This window comes from Callospermophilus lateralis, unplaced genomic scaffold (genome assembly GCF_048772815.1).
Source record: "Callospermophilus lateralis isolate mCalLat2 unplaced genomic scaffold, mCalLat2.hap1 Scaffold_83, whole genome shotgun sequence".
NCBI classification, from domain to species: domain Eukaryota; kingdom Metazoa; phylum Chordata; class Mammalia; order Rodentia; family Sciuridae; genus Callospermophilus; species Callospermophilus lateralis.
The window spans coordinates 3,681,834-3,694,463 of NW_027516368.1; the positions used below are offsets into that span (position 1 = coordinate 3,681,834).

At 36.4% G+C, this 12,630-nt stretch overlaps 1 protein-coding gene across 1 annotated transcript; it reads left to right on the forward strand.

Moving 5' to 3' along the window:
* Positions 1-435: 435 nt before the first annotated feature.
* Positions 436-549, forward strand: LOC143641059 (dolichyl-diphosphooligosaccharide--protein glycosyltransferase subunit 4-like). Its single transcript, XM_077108488.1, has one exon. It carries the CDS (start codon positions 436-438, stop codon positions 547-549), a length of 114 nt encoding a protein of 37 aa, XP_076964603.1.
* Positions 550-12,630: the final 12,081 nt, after the last annotated feature.

Below are 12,630 nucleotides of genomic sequence, written 5' to 3' on the forward strand. Positions count from 1 at the left end.
TCTGATTTCAGTAACTCAAAAGGGATTCCCACAGTACTAACTGTATGCTTTACTGTAGTGAGGATGCCAATCAATCCAGCTCCTTTGTTAAGTACTGGGTTCACATTTGGGCAGATATGTAACCAGAAAACATCCTTTGCTTAGAAATAAAGTAAGTGAATTGAACATATATATCATAAGCTAAGATAATGAATATCAGCTGAAATTGTGACAAATTAATATCATGGTCATATTATGAACTTTATGCAATGCTACTAGGAATCCAAGCACTCACAAGCAAAATTGAACACATCTGTTTTTAGCTTGTGATGAGGAATGTGGGAATACTGGAAGTAAAGGAAACAAGTCAAATGAGATTCTAGCCTCCTTCTAAAATATAGACCTCTCCTCCAGCTGGCGTGCAGGCAGCATCGGAGCCGAGTCAAGCTGGTCAGGATGATCACAGACGTGCAGCTTGCCATCTTCGCCAACAAGGTGGGCATGTCTGTCTTCTCACTTGTGGTTCTCTATCACAACGTGACCGTCAACAACCCCCGGAAGCAGGAATGAAAGTGGTGCTTTCTCCACCTCAGGGTTCCAGGACACAGTCTCAGACAAGATAGAGGGTGTGAGTGGCCTTCACACTTCACTTCATCCCTTCTACCCATCACAACATACAAAGCAACTACACCTGGATTCTTCCAAACAACTTTTATTTCTTCAAAGTCTTCCTTAAGCATAAGGAATAAGAAGCTGCTACTGAATAGGGCCCAGTATAGGAGCTGCTTTTCTACTGCCTCTCCTACACCCAATACAAAATGTATATATTATACAAATATATATATATATAAAACAGGTGAAAGAGGATTCCTTATTTTACAGAAAAGGAAAGACCAGGCATTTAGGGGGAAAATTTTTTGGCTGCATTGGAAATTTGAGGAAAAGTTACAAAATAATTAATTTTCAAATTTATAAAACCTTCATAAATGCTAATCTGACTTTATATATTTTAGAGTTGGGGTGAAATTTAGAAGAAAACAGAATATGTGGGATTCATGGAATTCTAATGGTAAAATGCTTTTATGACTTTGTTCCTATTACTTGAAGAAGATCACAAGTGTTAAAATATTATGGCAGCTATTGATAAGGAGAAATGACATTAGCATATCACATATTTTCTAATTTTAGCTATTTTTAGATCAATCACTGTCATTGTCTAACATAGGAGGCACTAATGTCATAACTTGTCTGAGGTCAATTCCATCATGGATTGAAAGATCTCTGTTGTCTTTCTTCTGCTTCTCTGGATCACTTTGATCAGAAAACCAAATAAAACTCCCTTTTACTTTGATCTTGGCCACATGCTTATTTCTAGAATTCTGAAGACATCCATTCGAAATAGAATAATTATACAAATGTATAATCTGTGGTCTTTGATTCACTTTTCCTATGTTGTATTGTGATGTAGTTGCTGTCTTCTCATTTCTTTAACTTGCAAAGGAAAAGCACAGCTATTAATTGAGAAAATTACTACTAAACTATCCTTCCACATGGGCTTTTGTAGCTTAATAACTTACAAATGATGAAGTGGCATGTCCCATCAAGGCAGTTAAGTATGGTTCTTGGTCATTTGTTTGGTCCACCAGAAGCACCAGGCTGGGTTGCACATTTATCTTTCACCATAACTTTCATTGCTCTTTATGGAGATTGGTAAACAAAGGTCTTGCTTCACTACTAGAAAGTGACTGTCCCAAAGTTCTCAGCACTTATACGATACAAAAATGAATGGAATGGTGATTTCATAATAAAAGCTCTTGATAAATGGACAAATTAACACACAGCAGTGGAAGTATAGAAATAATTAGATGAATCTTCATGCATTGAGGACATCAAAGTCAAAGTAAGAATGAGAAGGCCTGTAAGCAGAAGAAAAATAGCTTCAGAGGAAACACCACCAAAGTAGTCAGGGAGGTAACATATAGGACACAGGTCTTGACAGATGGATAGGCTATGGGTAAGTGTTGTACAAGAAAGGATCCTCACCACAGTGATACTATGAAAAACAATGAGGAAAAGCAAGTCAGCAGGTGAGATGCCCATCAGCAGCCCCAAGAAGTACAATGCAAGGGACCCTAAAATGGAGGAGGAAAGGGAAATTAACACTGGAAAAGCAGATTAGCAAAAGAAGAGAAAATTGTTGCAAATCCAAAAAACTATAGAAGAAAACATCACAAGGAGATGTTTCAACCCAGAGAAAATGAAATGTGTAAACACACAGACAAATGCCTTAAATTTACAAGAACCCAAAGGAATACCAATTAAAGTAGCAAGTTTTCTTTGTTATTGTTTTTTTTGTTTGTTTGTTTGTTTGGTTTTTGTTGGTACCAGGGATTGAACTCAGGGGCATTCTACCACTGAGCCACATCCCCAGCCCCATTTTGTATTTTATTTAGGGACAGGGTCTCAATGAATTGTTTAGTGCCTTGCTAAATTGCTGAGGCTGGCTTTAAACTCGTGATCTTCTTTCTCAGCCTCCCCAGGTGCTGGGCTTATAGGTGTGCACCACTATACCTAGCCTAAAGTAGAAAGTTTTTAAAGCATATTTAGGTTTTTGGTTTTTAAAAAAATTCTAAACATATCCTTCATGCCGTAAGAGATTGGCATGTTATTTTTTTTGTCATTTTCAAAGAGTATTGATTTATTTAAAAAAGAAAAAAAGCAGAATTCAAGTAAAATCTTTGAGATGCATTTGGGGGAGCAAGAAGGAAGGGACAGATAAGAGGGTGAGTGGTAATAAAGGAAACATAATTAATGGTGATTAAGCAAACACAAAAGTAAATGGGCATCACTCTCATATTTGGGTTTCACACATAAAAGTGTTATCAGAATATTTACAAAGCAAGGAGAAACACATTTTATATATGTTTTTTGTCAATAATGGAATTACCATTTGACAAAAGATGATTTGACTTAGTAAGTCTTCAGTTAGGTTGCCAAGCATATTAGTCATCACAAATAGCAAATCTTTCCCTAACTCAAAGAAAAACTTTACAGTAACTGCCATTTTTTTTTCACCATAAAAACCAAGATTTCTTGCTTCTTGCCACTTGCTATAAATCAGCTACTTTTGTAAGTAGTGATATACTCCCTTTGGAAGGGAGACATTGTAAATCGTGATGTTCCATTGCTGACAGCAGAGATTTTTCATACAGCTTAGTTATTATGCACACAAAAAACAATATCGGGTCATGAGAGAGGTTTGTAGCTGAAAGCCCTATTCATTTCTATGATGTTTCCTTGTTACACTGTATCATATTTATGCTAATTAAAATTTTTTCCATTTGAAGAAAAAACTCAAGGAATGTGCTTTCTGAACAAAAAAAATACATAAGAATAATTGCTACCACAGTTTATCAATTTATTTCTCTGTTGAAAAACAAATCATTGTTGTGCTCACCAAGCACTTAAAGCAAAACAAGGCTTGAGTTGTCTCAGAAGTAACAATCTAGAATGTTGGATAACTCTGAGTAATAAAAAGAAAAGAATACAAATTTGCTTTTAAAAGGAGAGAATAGATATAAAGCAAGAAAAAGCAAGAAAGTAACAATTCTTCTAAGTTCCTTCATCACAAGCAGCTTCCTATTGAACAGTCAAAGCAAACTCCTAGTGACTAAAAGGTTCTAAGACTCCACATGGAGCAATCAATAAGGATGGTGACACAAGGCAGTTGCTAACAGAGGCTTTCAGATGTTATGGTTTTTGTTGTTTTCAATGCATTGTTAAAACTATATTTTAGGTGTAGAGCTCATGAGGCACAAAGTTATTTTCAAAAAGTGGCATTTCAGACCTCTTATTAAGTAGATGAACTTTGTGATGATGTAATATGAAAATAATCTCATAAAATTAAACCTAATATGAAGAGTCAAACTCCAATAGACTTTTTCATTTGACATTTGAAATTTTAAAAAAACAGAGACAAACGAAGTAAGAAAAACATGCTTTTAAAATCAAAATATGTGACAAAATTCACAGACTAGGAACAGGTTATCGTTTGTGAACCCAATTGTCATCAGAGTGGGGAATGACCTCCGCTCAATGCTTTAATGTGTACAGCAGTCACCTGAGGATGTTATCAGGGTGCAGATTTTTTAAATGCAGATATTTGAAAAGTCCTGACAATCTGAATTTCTAACAAACTTCTAGGCCATCCCAACTCTGCTTTTCTGTGAACCCAATGGTATGAAGAATTTCTTTGTCTAGTGTAAACATTAACCATGGTATGGAATTCATTACTTCAAGAGGAAGCAATTTCATTTGAAGAAAGTCCTAACTGGTGTTTTCCTTGTATTAACTAAAAATTTGCTTCTCAATAGCTTCCATCCATTAATCTTATTTGTAAGCCTCCAGAATTACAATTATGAAATCAATTTTCTCTTTTACATGAAAAATAAAATTTGAAAAAGTATATTCCATTTGAACTTTTTCTTTTAAATTATATATATATATATATATATATATATATATATATATACACACACACACACACACACACACACACAAATATGTACACATACACACATGCCAAAACAATAAAAGTTTGTGTTCTCTCTGCTGTTCTGATTTTTCTAGTCTGGATTTGCAATATGTGGAATCTGTCTGAAATTGCGACTCCAAGACATGAACACAAGTCTCCATTCCACTTTGGACTGGTGGTATCATGCTTCAATTCATAATCCTATGTTTTCATAAGGCATATCAAATGTCTAAATTGATCAAAATGGACACTTTGCAGGGTTAACAGTTCCTCAGCCTCCACTTCAATAGAAATAATAGGTAATTTCTACCCCTACCCTTTCTTATATACCATGGTGAACACTTATTCCATACTGGCTGATTCCTGCATCACAACCTCATCCTCTCCTTTCCCTGCTACCATACTCACATTGAAGCCTTCATATTTCTTTCAGCCGTTGAACTCCTGTGGCCTCCATATCCACCCATCCACCCACGTGTTGGCATATCCACAGCCTCGTTGCATCATCCTTGGAAACTGCTTTTCTTCAGGTCCTTAGATACTAACTGCTGCTTAAACCTGAGCATCAAATGTTCCTTCATTAATCAAAAGGACCTCATCTGCACCTTTGTTGGGACCTCGTGCCCTCCATTACCCCCATGCTGCAGCAGCCACCATGCCTCTCTGATTTCACTCTGCATTCAACCCAATTTGCAATTTCTTATTAAAACAGTTTGGGAAGGCTTAGCCAGTGTATCTATAATGCCTCCTGAAGGTTTCACACTTCTTTTCCCAAATTCAAGCCCTGGAAACTTCTTGCTGTTTTCTTCACTCCTTTCTGGGTAAAAGTGCATGCCCGGAGGAAAATGTCTTTTAACTTACTAATTTCATTAGAAATGCCAGTGATTCCAACTTCACTGTTGATTCTGTATCTCATTCCCTATAGCAACAGATCCAAAACATCAACATCCTAAAGTTCCCAACCTCCCCAGGAGCATAAATTTTAACAGATGAACAAATGATCTCACCAACAATTCTCAATTATGACCACAACTAGGCATATGATTTCTTAGTCTGCCTCCTCCCTTAAGGTTCTTTATATTTTCTTCATTCACTTTATTCTTTTTTACAAAAAGACTATCCCTTTTATAAATGGCAAAATCCTCAGATTACCACACAATGTCTTGCTGCCTATAATAATGTTCTATCAGTTGTACAGTTGACCTTGTATTTTCAGTCTCTCTACTAGATTTATATTCTTGACCCACAAACATTCTTGAATTTCTGAATTCTTTAACTAGATTTCTCTTAAGAACAGTTCTTTTATGCTTTCACCCATATACTTGGTGAAACTAGCTTCTTAATACCCACAACAGGCAGTAATACTGACTTTCAGTAAGTGCCTGCAAGCCCCACTCTGGAGCATCAGTTATAGTTGCACATGCCCTTGCTTTTGGTGTCCATTTAGATTCTAACCACCCTGAGAATTTCCATTCTGAAACATGCCTCTGGAATAATCTTTTATCCTTGCTAGATGAATTGAATTGCCTCTTAATGACATTTTATACACTATATGCAACATTCTGAATGTGAAAAATATCCAGAAATAAAAAAACTGAATATGACTCCAATTCTACTAAAAGAGAAAAAGGTGATAGTTGAAAAGGAAGAAAAGAAAGAAGACAGAGAGGAAGAGAAAATAGGAAGGAAGGGAGTGAGACTGGACACTCAAAAGAGGGAAGGAAGGAAGGAAGATGGGAAGTTAGAAGACAGGCAGAGGAGGACTAAGAATTTGATTTTTCTGAGTGCAGAGATGGAGAGACTGAGGCAGGAGAACTACAAGCTCAAGGGAAAGTTAGCAAGACTCAAAATAAAAAAATTAAAAGGTGGAGCACCACCTCCACTCAGTGGGAGCATCCCTGGGTTCAATCCCCAGTATCACCAAAAATAAAAAGGTCCAGATGGTGACATTCTTCTTTTTCTTCTTTAAATTATTCATTCAGAAACCTAAAGCCAGATCCCATACTGGTGAAAATACATCTAGAAATGGGAAGTTGCAGAATATGAAACAACTTCAGATAAAACATTAAAAAAGAGGCCAGAAGTTGATTTATTTAGCTTCCCCTACATAATTTCAAATCCTGCTATAGTGAGTCATAGAAGATCCAGGATAAAGAAGGTATGACATCTTTTCTCCCATGAAACAACATGAGCGTTGAATAAGTTTTTTTAGTTGCCAGAGGGTAATAATGATATTGCTTTTACTTTTCATTTTGAAACATCCACATTATTAAGGACAACTCTTACTTACTTTTCTAATGCTATTAACAGAAAAACAATACATCATTGTTTTGTTACTATTCTGCTTAGACCACTTTCTACTCCTCTATTGGAGTCTCACAAATCACACACCTAATGTTGCCTTGTATAAATGGAGGTGGTATATTTCTGCTTCTTCCCACTTCCTCTTAGAATATATAGTGGTGGTACAGGATTCTAGATATATTCTGAAAATGTTGTACTTTAACCATCCCAGAGAGTTCATGCATTTGTGCATATGTGTGTGTGTGTTTGCATATGTGTGCATGTGTATATGATTAAATATATAGTAATAAGAAATATAGTAATGAGTGTACTTGAGTTTTTTTAGTGCTCATCAAATTGAAAAATAGAGCTTTCTTGTACCCTGCAGAATGCTTGCCCTCTTGCTGAACAGATTTACCTAGATTTGAGCTAGGAAAAGTCTGATAGACTAATTCACAAGATCCAAATTCATGATTGGCCTTAACCTAAGCTTATTACACTTAACTACACTCCATCAATTATAAATGAGTCTCTGAATCCAGTCCTCTCTCAAAGGGCATGGACACCTACCTGTCTCCCAGGAGTAAGGAGCATGTTGAACCCTCTCAGAAGGCACCTACCTACTCCATAAATCATGTAGTTACTCACAGTCTCTGTGTCAACAGATTCCACAGATTCCTTGAATGCCTCTTCTTTATAAGTTGACTCTCTCAGGAGAAGATCAATTCAACTCAACAGCATCTCTTCTGAAGAAGGGGAACAGAGAAACTGATCTGATGGAGCAAAGGCACCCTGAATCCCATTTTGGTGTCCTTCAAAATCTACATGGACTACTACAGAGTTTATCAAGGGAACTTGACAGGTGAGTTAGTAGTTTCTGTATCATGTGGCAATTTAAACCCCTTAAAAGGCAAAGAGATGTCTGGGGAGGAAAATGCAATACTTTCACTGCATATATTTGAAAGATCAAGTTGATTGACATTTGCTCTATAGAGAATATGAGAGTAAGACACACAATCTGATGAAGGTTGGTGGTGTGGTCCTCTTCAGTTTCTTTCTTCCTAAAGTCATTCTCCATTAACCCTTTTTGTCAAGATAATTGATTTTCTCTGATTCTGGTACAACATATGGTATTACACTTAACTACACTCCATTAACTACAATAGGATAGGATTATAATTCTAAATATAAATAGGAGAATTTCATGAAAATAAGATTGTAGTCCGTGATGGTTTGTGTTTAGGCTTCAGGATCTTGTCACTGGTTTCTCAATATACTCAGCTGAATTTGTGTTGCAGTGGCTCAGAGACTGATCGGACCTCTGGCTCCTTTTCCTATGACCTGTGTGTCATGCATGTTTCTTGCCACAAGGCCACCCAACCATATTTTCTTTCACTTTATCTGCCAGCCTTCATGATGATTTGCTGATCTCTTTATGTGTGGCTGTATCTACTGAAAGTGAAGTTCCTTGAAAACTTTTATTTATTTGGCTCCGTATGTCTAGTACACAGATTATATATATATAATACTAGTACACAGATTATATATATATAATATATATATATATATATATATATATATATATATACTAGTATTATATATATATATATAATACTAGTACACAGATTATATATATATATATATATATATATATATATATATATATATCTCCATTACTTGTAGGATTCAAATATCCAAATGTAGTAAATATTGCTTGCCTAGGTGATAAATATGTCTTTAAAGATTTTTTCCAAAATTAAATACTTGGTGTTAGAGTTTTGATATGAGGTGTCTCTCAAAAGCTCAAATGTCAAACAGTGCAAGAAAGTTGAGAGGTGAAATGACTGGGTTATGAGCATTTTAAACCAGTCAGTGCATTAATCCACTGGAATGAATTGACTTGGGTGGTAATTGTGGCAGGTAGGGTGTGGGTAGAGGATACATATCTTTGGAGTATATTGCCGCAGTCCGGCTGCAGCAAAATAACTGGGGGGTGACGAACAACTTGTGTAGATTGATGCAGCAGGAGTGGAAACCATTTATTGTAGGATCTGAACGATATTTATACATTCTACACAGCTTATCTAATTAGCATAAAATAGATACAGCAGTCAACCAATAAGGAATCTCCACACTTAATGGCTTGCTTTTGTTACTTTACAAACAACTCCCTCTGGCATTTTGCCAGGCACCATGCAGACTTGTTTACAGACAAACATTTCTCTGGCAAAATACCAGGTGCCATCCTGACTTTTTTACGTACCTTAACATTTCCCCCTTTTGTTTAATTTAAATAAGGACCATAGTGTTTTTTACAGAAACACCATAAATAACCTGCTAGAAACAGAAAAGGAGGATACAAAATGTTACAATACCAAGCTAATTGATGGCTCCATGCAAGAAGCCCTTGGAAAAGTTATACCAGCAATGACACCATTAGCAAAGATATTGAGCTACAATTTGTTGTAGATTACAGTTTGTTGTCTCAGTCCAGGTAAAACAGTGTATCAATAGATTAACTCACAGTCCAGGTAAATCACAGTCCAGGTAAGTTCTGTAGGCAGCTAGCTTAAATCACAGTTCTGCAGGCAGCTAGCTTGATCTGAAGTTTGATCATTCCTCAGCTGAAGTCTTGTCTGGTTCTCAGCAACACTGTAAATTCTTCCACCTTTGTTTTCACCGGCACTGGGACGAAGGCAGGAACTCTGGATGGCTAAAGAAAATCCTGTAGCATTTCACTAAGAAAACAACCTTCTGAACAATTTAGTACATTATCTCAAGGTTTTTTACATTTGAAATAAGCCTTAATAGTACTCATTACTCATCAGCCTCCAGGTGTGGGAGACCCATTGTAGTTTAGTTATTGGCATTGAAAATGACCAAACATCAGGGACGATGTGGTAGCGTCTTCTGCCAGCTGTAGCATCCCAGGCAGCCCCAGATGGCCCTGGAGAGAGTCCCAGATTCAAACTGCTTCCAGGCACAGGGAGCAAAAGCCTGCGAGACTGTGCCTCTAGGTCAGGTCTAGATTTGGGCTCACAGTGGCGATCCGCTCCCCCGGGCAGGGGAGCGGGGTAGAGCTGGCAACTGCCCCTTGGAAAATTCTTGCTGCACCATGATCAGCTTGGGCAGGTGGCAGCCGACTTGTCGATTAACGCACCCTCCGGTATCGAAAAGTATTCAGTAATAGTCTTTTGATGCAACTTTTTTTCTGATAATCCTTCTTCTGAACTTTCTTTTTCTTTCTGACTAGAGTTTCTGGGCTTTTATCAACACATGCCCTAACTATTCTTGGTTCCACTGGGGTGCCTTCTTCCCTTAGTAATTTACTTCTCACCCCTTCCATATTTTCGTCACAAAGAGAATACAACATTTTAAGACAAAATAAGACACAAACATACTGTATCAATCTTCTCCATTTTCTCGAAATGCCATTTTTCCTCTCGCCCTATCTGCCTAGGGATGAGCAGATTGCTCCCATCCTATCTATGGATGGGCAGCTTTTTTCGTCACTTACCACTGAGTGTCCCGGGGCTCCCCATAACGGGCCAACATCTGCCCCAGTCCGGCTACAGCAGAATAAGCGGGGGGTGACGAACTACTTGTGTACGTTGATGCAGCAGGAATAGGAGCCGTTTATTGTAGGATCTGAGCGATATTTATACATTTTACACAGCTTATCTAATTAGCATAAAATAGATACAGCAGTCAATCAATAAGGAATCTCCACACTTAATGGCTCGCTTTTGTTACTTCACAAACCACTCCCTCTGGCATTTTGCCAGGCGCCATCCAGACCTGTTTATAGACTCTAACATTTCTCTGGCAAAATAACAGGTGCCAGTCTGACTTGTTTACAGACCTTAACAGTATATTTTGTCCCTGGTGAGTGGAGCTTTCCCTCTGCTTCCTGATGGCCATGTTCTGATCTGCTTTCCTCCAGCATGCCTTCCACCATGATGTTCTAGCCCACCTAGGGTCCAGAGCTATAGTGTTGGACTACTGTGAGACAAAATAAAAATTTCCTCCTCTAAATTGTTGTTGTCAGATGTTTTGCTCAAGGTGACAAATGACATTTTGCATTTGACTAGTATATTTTTAAGATAGGCCACTAATAGTAATATCCTTCTTAAATAACCCCTGTGTTAAAGTTTATCTTAGAATTTTCACATCTGTTCCAGATAGAAACAGAACATAGCAAATAGAACCAGTGCATTAAGTTCTTTAGTTGGTGGCTTCTTGAGTCATCTGAAGGATTTTTAAGAGGATTTTTATTTTATTTTTATTTGTTATTTTTGGCTTTGATGTCATACATTAAAAATATTTGTGAAAACATATTGATTAGAAATCAAACAATTAAACTATTGTATTTACACTTTAGAATAAATATAAATTAATGGTATAAGCAAGTTTTATTCAATGTTTTAACTGTATGTAAAGTAGAATGTATAATTGTCCCTAAATAGAGTACTTGTCAATGAGTTCAGTCCTATATACTTAATCAGAAAAATGTTAAAATTGCTTAATAATCCAATAAAATATTGCTGCTAACTTTTTAAAAACCTGTCCAGTTCAAAGAAAGATTTGTCCAAAAGTAGAAACAAACTCTACTTATATTTTATTTCTATGTGGACATGACAGTATCAGCATTACATTTTAAAACTTAAAAACTCCCTCTTTAAACAATTCTCAAATTTTCTGCTTTCAAAAACATATATGCTCAAATAGAGTTTTTATTTATTTTTATTTTTTGGTTATTGTTTGTTTTTTCTGCCTGAACAATAAGAATATTTGCCATGGAAAGAGACCTTGAATTTAAACTTAAGTGGTTGAAGTAAAATGTACAAAATGGATTATCTACAACCTACAGAGCCTTTTCTTTTTTTTTCTGAAAAATAGCAAGTCTCAGGTTTGCTTCACTTTCCTTCCACATGTACTTTCTTCTGTGCCTGCCCATTTCTAGCTGTTAATTTTCATATTCCCAAGTCTCAATCTTTATTTTTATCTTCAAAAAAATACATTTCCAGAACTCACTAGTAAATGGTTCTCTACTTTTATTAAATAGAGATATTAAAGAAGAACTTCAGACTCATGCATTCCAATGTGTCATTTGATGGGTAAATCAGGAACTTTGGTTATATTAATGAATTATACAATAAATGAAAACATTGGACCATGCCATGTTTTAATGTTTATTATTAGTTTCTTGAGGTTATTAGAGCAAATTACCGGAAACTAGATGTTGTAAAACAATAGAATTTTGTCCTCTCACACTTCTGTAAAATCCAAAAGTCTCAAAATGATGTTTCAACAGAAACCTGATGGTTTTGGAGGCTCCAAGACAGCTTGCTCTCCGTTTCTGGTGCTCACTGACGCTGCTGGACTTGGAGAGCACTCCAAGCTCTACTTCTGTCAACATGTCACCTTCCTCCTGTGTGTGTCTTCTCTACATGTCTCTTCAAAGGGTCCATTCAGATAATAGAGAATGATCTCATGTCAAAATCTTTAACTCCATTGCTTTGGCATACCCCCTTTTTTTTCCAGAAATAACTTTATTAGGATCTTAGGATTGATATGTCCCTATACCCATTCTCTGGACCACCATTCAACCTTCAATGGCCTAGATGGAATATAATTGATTACAACCCCCTTTTTGCAATGAGACAATGATACTGAAAAATTTACTTCAGAGTCACAGGATAATTAATGGCAAAACAGTTTTACCACGAAGTTACTGCAAACTTTTTGTTTTTTCAAAATTTTGTTTAGCTTTAAAAAAATAAACTTATTTGTGCAGGAAATATTTTTTCACATTTGCATGTCCATACTAATGT

What these genes read in the sequence shown, in the direction of transcription:
- LOC143641059 (XM_077108488.1), top strand. Translation starts at nt 436, where the DNA reads ATGATCACAGACGTGCAGCTTGCCATCTTCGCCAACAAGGTGGGCATG.